At 51.4% G+C, this 7,390-nt stretch overlaps 1 protein-coding gene across 1 annotated transcript; it reads left to right on the top strand.

Moving 5' to 3' along the window:
- Positions 1-1,467: 1,467 nt before the first annotated feature.
- Positions 1,468-4,595, top strand: LOC140639733 (granzyme B-like). Its single transcript, XM_072838065.1, has 5 exons — positions 1,468-1,714; positions 2,665-2,812; positions 3,228-3,363; positions 3,566-3,829; positions 4,348-4,595. The coding sequence occupies exons 1-5, from the start codon at positions 1,654-1,656 to the stop codon at positions 4,516-4,518; spliced, it is 780 nt and encodes a 259-aa protein (XP_072694166.1). The 5' UTR covers positions 1,468-1,653; the 3' UTR covers positions 4,519-4,595.
- The last annotated feature ends 2,795 nt before the right edge of the window (positions 4,596-7,390 follow it).

The following is a 7,390-nucleotide window of genomic DNA, read 5'->3' as shown; positions in this document are numbered from 1 at the left end:
TAACTGGTATCGTATCGTTTGTAAGATTTATTTATTTATTTGAGAGACAGAAGGAGAGTAAGGAAAGGAGGGGCAGAGCCGGGGAAGAGGGATATGGGGTTGAACTCTCAACCCTGAGATCAGCACCTGAGTTGAGATCAAGAGTCAGAGAGTCAGAAATCAGATAATTTTAGGGGCCCTTGGGTGGTGCCATCAATTAAGCAAGGGATCCTCTGTTTTGTTCAGGTCATGACATGAGTGTTGTGAGGTCAAGTGCCACATCCACTCAGCTCAGAGTCTGCTTAAGACTCTCTTTCCCTTTCCCTTTGATCCTCCCCTCTGCTTTCTCTTTCTCTCTAATAAAAATAGAATAAATCTTTAAAAAGAAAGAAATTAGATCATTTTCATTTTCTCTTTGCTTATATTAGTTTTCAAATTTTCCAACAATTGTAGGAAGTAATTGCATGCTAAATTTTTCACTAACTAGGAAGGAGAGACTAGTAGGTTCTTAAGAGCATGAAGAAAATACTTAAGTTATAGGATTAAGGGATTGTAATACTTAGCCGTTCTTTGAACTGAATGGGGCCTGGCTGTTTAGAAACCAAGGCCCCTCACATCCAATGGTAGTGAGATCAGCAGCAGAGTTGGCTTAACAAATGTGAGACTAGTATGTGGCAAACCTGCTATCTCAGAAGTGTGGCTCTCTGGACAGACAACTGACAATACTCAAAGGACAACTCTTGGTTTTGGTTGCCCAGCATACTTTTCCACTTCATGTTATTGGTGATCTAGTCATCTGAACTTCTTTTGGGGAACCAACCTTTCCCCAATCTTAGTTGACTTGTCTTGGGGGGCTTGGCTGTGACTGCCCCCAGTCTTCACAAAGGAGGAATGACGTGGCCTTCAGTCAGTTGATTCAATCTCTAGGGTCATGGTGGTTCATTAACTGAAGCCAATTAGTGTCAAGTACAGGACTTTGGTTAAAAACATTGACAAGAGAGGTGGACTCTATTACTCTGAGTGTTTGTCATTTAAAAACAGTAGATAAAAATCCATAGGAAAGAAGCTGGGGTGATGAATGGTGGCCATAAGGATTTAGTAGATAAAGGTCATGCTCTTACTTTCTTGGCGCTTACCATGCTGGACCATGGGCGCTACTGTTTCTGACTCCTCCACCAGACAGACAACTCTCTGAGGGAAGGAAACACATCTCCAGTATGCTGGATCATGCAGACATGGGCCCAAATACACAGCGCTAAGGAAATTATCCTGATGGACCTAGCAGCATGGAAATGAGGCAGTGGTGGTCCTATCACTGGGGACCCAGGTTTCTGGGCTCTAGTACCCTTACAGGCTGATACCACATCCTCCAGTCCCCACCTGATATGCTTGCTGTCCTATTCTGAGCTGGAACAGGTGGTCTGCTCTGAGTCAACTGGTGTGGGTTCTGATGTGGTCACAGCATGATTCTCACACAACCACCCAGAGAACGTCATCAGACAGAGGGGCAGGGGGCAGGGAGGCTTTCATAGAAAGCCTTCTAAGGATGAAGCACCATAAAACCAGAGAGGAGTTCAAGGTCAGGGAGCCCATCTGCACCCCCTTCCTCTCCCAGGAGCTATAAAGGAGTGCAGAAGCGCCAGCAGCTCCGACCTGAGCAGCCTCCCGGGGAAGATGCAGCCACTCCTGCTCCTGCTCCTGCTGGCCTTTTGCCTGCCTTCTGGGGCCAAGGCAGGTGAGTGTACACCCCCACCCTAAGAGGCCCAACCCCATCTCACAGTGGCACAGCTTTCCTGTCCCTTCTGAACACCCCTATCCACCTACCACCAGGAACATTCTCAACCCCAGCCTTCATCCTGCCTCCCCCTCTCAAGTGTGATGCTGATAAGCTAGCAGTAGGGACAGCGGGGCAAAAGGCTGTCTCTGGAAGAGCTAGTCGCTACTGTCCCCTCCCCAGCCTCTACCTTTGCCATCTGAAATTAGAACTTTCCTGGAATAGCAGAGGGTGAGAAACTGGAAAGAGAACACCATAAATCCCCCTGCAGAGGGCAGAGCAAGGGGCTTCCCTCAGCATCTACTTAGGAGTGAAGCCCGGGGCTCAGCTGACCCAACAGTTGGATGGATCACTGTCCCCAGAAGACTGCTCTTGCCTTGCCTCTGCCTCAAGGCTCCTCATCCCTCTCTCCAACTCTGCTTTTCTTCCCAGGCTCTTAGTGGCTCCCCTCTTTCAAGCAGACCTTGGCAGACCTCAATTTCTCTGCTTTCCAGAATCCTACCAGCACGCCGGGGAGCCTTGCCTTCGTGCAGCCAACCAGCACTTACTAGGCACCTATGACCCGTCAGGCCCTTAGGAAATCGGCAATGTCACACATCTACTTAACTAAACTTAGATCCCAGCCACTGGAAAAGACTTCACAGGATGACAGGGGCCTTAGAAACTCACTTGAAACAAGGCAAAGTCAGGAGAGGGATTTTTCTGGAGCCTCTAGGACGTTGCTATTCCTAACACAGGTGTGGTCCCCTCTGATTATGTGTAGAACACAGATGCACAGCCTGAGACTGCTGCCCTCAAAACTCCCAGGGGAGGAAGTCGAGGCCCTCCACCTTACCTGCTGCCCCAAATCAGGCATGCCTGCCTGCTGGATTCAGTGGGTAGACAAGAGCAGAACAGAATTTTTCCTTCAGGAGAGATCATCGGGGGACATGAGGCCAAGCCCCACTCACGGCCCTATATGGCGTTACTTCAGATTGAAAACCCGAGCAGGCAGATCAAGTGTGGTGGGTTCCTGATACAAGCGATGTTCGTGCTGACAGCCGCTCACTGTTGGGGGAGGTGAGAAGTACTAAACAGGCTGCACTGCCCTGAAAACCCCTGCAGGGAGCCCTGCCTTCCTACCAGCTCGCACCCCCCCCCCCCCACGCTGAGCTCCGCTGGGGCATGCTTTGCCATTGTATGCCAACTCATGCAATCACGTTTCTGTGGGAAACTGTCCCCTAAGACCCACCGGCACACTCACCATCGGCTCCAGAATCCTACCTCAGCTGCTGAGAAGCAGAAGGCACAGAGAGCTCAATCACGGCCCCTCCTGTTGCCTCAGTTTCCCCTCAGCTTAAGTACTGCCTTGATTTCCCTCTATCACCTTGATTTCCCTCTCAGCTGCCCTGCCCTGGCTGCCACCTGCCCTCTCGACTCCCAGGCTGTACCCTGTGACTCCACACCCCCACACCCCACTCTGCTCTCTGTGCAGCTCCATCAAAGTCACCCTGGGCGCTCACAACATCAAGGAACAGGAGAAGACCCAGCAGGTCATCCCCGTGAGAAGAGCCATCCCCCACCCAGACTATAGTCCAAAGAACTACTCCAATGACATCATGTTACTGCTGGTAAGGAGACCTCCCTGCAGCTCTTGCCCTCCTGGGTCCAGACTGTTTCCCTCCCACTGGGACCTGTCCCTGCCATCCTTCCCATGCTGGCCACCTGTCCAGTCCCAGAGGCTCACGGGAGAGAGAAGACACTGCCGCCTCATCAGAGTGTCAGGCCCAGAGGCCACTGGCTGAGCTGGACTCTCTTACCTCTTCCCGTCAGCTTGAGAGGAAGGCCAAGTTGACTGCGGCTGTGAAGACTCTCCCCCTGCCCAGGGGCAAGGCCCGGGTGAGGCCAGGACAGGTGTGCAGCGTGGCCGGCTGGGGGCAGATTGAGGCCAAGATACGCAGGTACCCAGACACTCTGCAGGAGGTGTCACTGGAAGTGCAGAAGGATTCAGAGTGCGAATTCCTCTTACCCAAGTATTATGACAGCACCACTCAGCTGTGCGTGGGGAATCCAAAGGAAACCAAGTCTTCCTTTCAGGTGAGACTCAGTGTCTGCTTAGCATGGCTCTGGGGACAGGGGTGTTTGGGGAGGACCTGGGATCTGGAGATATAACCAGTGATCCTTCTCCTGAGGAGTAGAGGGGGAGCTGCCAGAGATGAAGGCACCTAAGCACCTCTGCAAGCCTGCTAAGACCTAGAATGAATTCAAACCATGCTCTTCCAGAAGGATGCATTTGCAGCACCCTGCCCCAACCCGGCCACTGATGCTGGGTGTGGCAGTGATGAAAACCAGGGGGTTCCTCAGAGCTGGCACCCACCTGGGTTACGGGCTCGGCCTGCATGCTGTCAGCCCCTAAAGAGTAGAGTGAAGCCAGCAGTCCCTCATCAGAGGATCGGGACCGGGGGAGGAGAGGGAGCTGCCACTTGGGGTGAAGTGTAGCAGTGACAAAGTCCAGGCCGGCCCTGTCCTCTTAGCTCTCGTGGAGGCCGTGCAACACAGGCTTCTCAGAGGGGCCTAGGAGGGCAGGCTCACTCCTCCTCTATCTCTGTCCACAGGGAGATTCTGGGGGCCCTCTCGTGTGTAACAATGTGGCTCAAGGCATTGTCTCCTATGGACTAAAAAATGGGACACCTCCCCGGGCCTACACCAAAATCTCAAGTTTCCTGCCCTGGATAAAGAAAACCATGAAGAGGCTCCACCTGCAGGAACCAGACTATCTGCTCTAGAGCTGATCCAGAATCACACTGGGAAGGGTGGAGGGAGGGTGCCAGCAAGCAATTAAAAGTCTCTAAGTGAGTTTGAAGGGCCCGTTTCTTATTTATTCACTGACCTTCGTTCTCTGACATCAACTCTGTGCTTTTGACAAGGCCAGTGACACAATTCTGCTCTTCTGCTTCCTCTTCTTCGTCCTCCTCCCATCTCCCCTCAGCACCATGCAAAGTTCCTTCCAGCTCCTCCTTACCCACACCTGTGTCTCAGAGCCTGCCCTTGTGCCAGGCCTGAAGCTGAGCACTAGCAGGAGAAAGCATCAACCACTCTGGTCCCTGGGCTCAGGGTGAACGTTTTACCTCCTCCCCCTGTGTTCTCTGGCAGGGAGCTAAGGGATAGACACCATGGGTCCTGGACCCACGCTGGCACAATCTAGGGTACAGCTCTAGGACCTGCCCTGCTGAGAACCGACAGGGGCCTCCTCAAGCAGGACATTTCCCTCCCATAGCCGAGGAAGCTGGCACAGGCTGGGCCGGGGTCTCACGAGGAGCTTTTCATCTCTCCTCCACTGAGTTCCCTCTCTGACCTCTTCTGAGCTCAGGGACCAGCTCGGCCTTGAATCTCCTGGCTGCCCCTTCTTGTCCATCCCTGCTGACCACTGAGAGCATTCTTTGGCCACCAACTCCTGTCCCTTCCAGACCACACTCATCTGATCTGGCCTCTTCCTCATATCCCTTCTACCTAGAACACCCAAGTTCCAGCAGGGCCTCACGACTGACGTGCCAGCCCAGCTCCCACCCTGAGACAGAGGAGACTCAGAGATACCAGGTCTGTGAGAGCACAAGGCAGCATCCATGAGGACAGGGCTGGTGGGGCGGTGCTCCAGAACCCTTGGCCCCATCCACCAGCGGGGCAGTGCAGCTCAACCCCTCACATCTAGCCCAGTGTGTCTCCACATGTGTTCCAGGTCCCTTGGCTGCCTGGTCACTCAGTAGGCAGAGTCCCTCTCAACCTGTCCATCTTGGCCCCGCCAACCTTCTAGACTAGACTTCCAGCTGGCCATCTTGGGCTATATCAGCCTTTTGAGTTAGAAAAGACACCTCTCTGGGCAGCTTGGGTGGCTCAGCGGTTTAGCACCACCTTCAGCCCAGGGCCTGATCCTGGAGACCAGGGATCGAGTCCCATGTCGGGCTTCCTGCATGGGGCCTGCTTCTCCCTCTGCCTGTGTCTCTGCCTCTCTCTATCTCTCATTAATAAATAAATAAAATCTTAAAAAGAAAGAAAGAAAAGAAAAGGCTCCTCTCTACAATAGGACAGGAAAGCGCAATTTTCTTCCCATCACCCAAAAAGCAAATGCTGATTCAGAGCCGACTACTGAGTACCAGGCATTAACTGGGGATATACAGTAAACAGAATGCAGGCTCCATCACCTGAGCCCAGGTGAACCTGGCACTGTTGAATGTCACCTAAATCATCTAACCCCTCCTCCCTCCTTCACACGAGCCCATGGTGCCTACATCTCTGTGGGAAGTCCACAGGAAGCAAGTATTTCTATTTATTTTTGTTGTGGGTCACAGTCAGTAAGAATAGCATCGCATGGGACTCTAGCACAGCCGTGTATGGGATTTGGAAATGACTTTAGCCATTTAGTTTCTAGAAGTTATCAAACTCTGTTTACTGGAGCATCCTCTTCACCTGGGGTAGAGGGCAGCCTTATTTTCTGTGGCTTCACTAGTGGGAGGTATAGGTGCACTGGGTGACTCAGTCGGTTAACCATTTGCCTTTGGCTCAGGTTATGATCCACAGTCCCTGGATGAGGCCCAGTGTCAGGGTCCCTGCTGAGCTTCTCCCTCTCTCTCTGCCTCCCCCATCCCCCATACACTCTCTCTGTATTTCTCTCCCTCTCTCAAATAAACAAAATATTTTTTTAAATTAAAAGAAACAAAATAAACTTGAAAACATAGCAGGTATGAATGTCATCGTTCAGATCCAAATGGCAGGAAAAACCACATTACATACTTGCCTGAAGGCAATCTACATTGGACTCTAAACACCCATCCAGTCACACAACCCAGAAACATTCTCTGTTATGACCACAAGGTCCCACCTGTGCAGACTCGAATGAGAACCAGACAGGCTCACATGGTCTGGAAAGATGGAGAATCGCCTCTGCTCTTCAGGCCAGCATGGTCACTCTTGCGTTCACAAAGCCCAACACTGCCTGGACTCTTCAACATTAAGAAGTCCATGGCTTGGAGGAAACACAGAGAGGATGTGATTTTCTGCTAACCAAGGATCTCCTTGTGTTGGGCTCCCCTCCACAGAAACTCTCAGCAGCCATATCTCCAAGGTTCAGACACTAGTACAGGCGGGTGCTGCCTGGAATCTGAGCCTGAGTTCCAGCTCTGGGCTAAGGCCCTCCTGCACCCAGTACACACCACACCACACACTGTGTGACATAGAGTAAATCATCTGGGGTCGTGTAAGCCTCAAAGTCATGCCCCTTCATATCTCATGCCCAAAGCCTGAAGCAACACAATCTCTTAAGGACCTTAGGCACTTGTCCAAGGGAAGAGCAATGAGGTTACACAGCTTCTGCTTTGGAGCTGAAAAAAAAAGAAAACTCTGTGCATCTAAGGCATACTAAAGCCCTGGTTCCTTGATTGAAAAAAAGACAAAAAGGAAAATGCAGAAAGCAAAATTTAAAATACTATTTTTTAAAGTTGTCCAGCCACATGCATTTTCAGTTTAGGTGTGACCTTTACTTCGAGGAAATGGTTCTGTGGTTTAAAACAAGTTTGAGAACACTCACTGCAGTCTCTCCTCCTTTGAGAGAGAGATGAGGGGGAGACAAAATCCCAGAAAGGCAGAGTAACTGACTGAAGGTAC

Source organism: Canis lupus, chromosome 9 (assembly GCF_048164855.1).
Source record: "Canis lupus baileyi chromosome 9, mCanLup2.hap1, whole genome shotgun sequence".
Classification (NCBI taxonomy): domain Eukaryota; kingdom Metazoa; phylum Chordata; class Mammalia; order Carnivora; family Canidae; genus Canis; species Canis lupus.
Note: the sequence above shows the minus strand (reverse complement) of the source record. Positions and strands in the feature narration are given on the sequence as shown.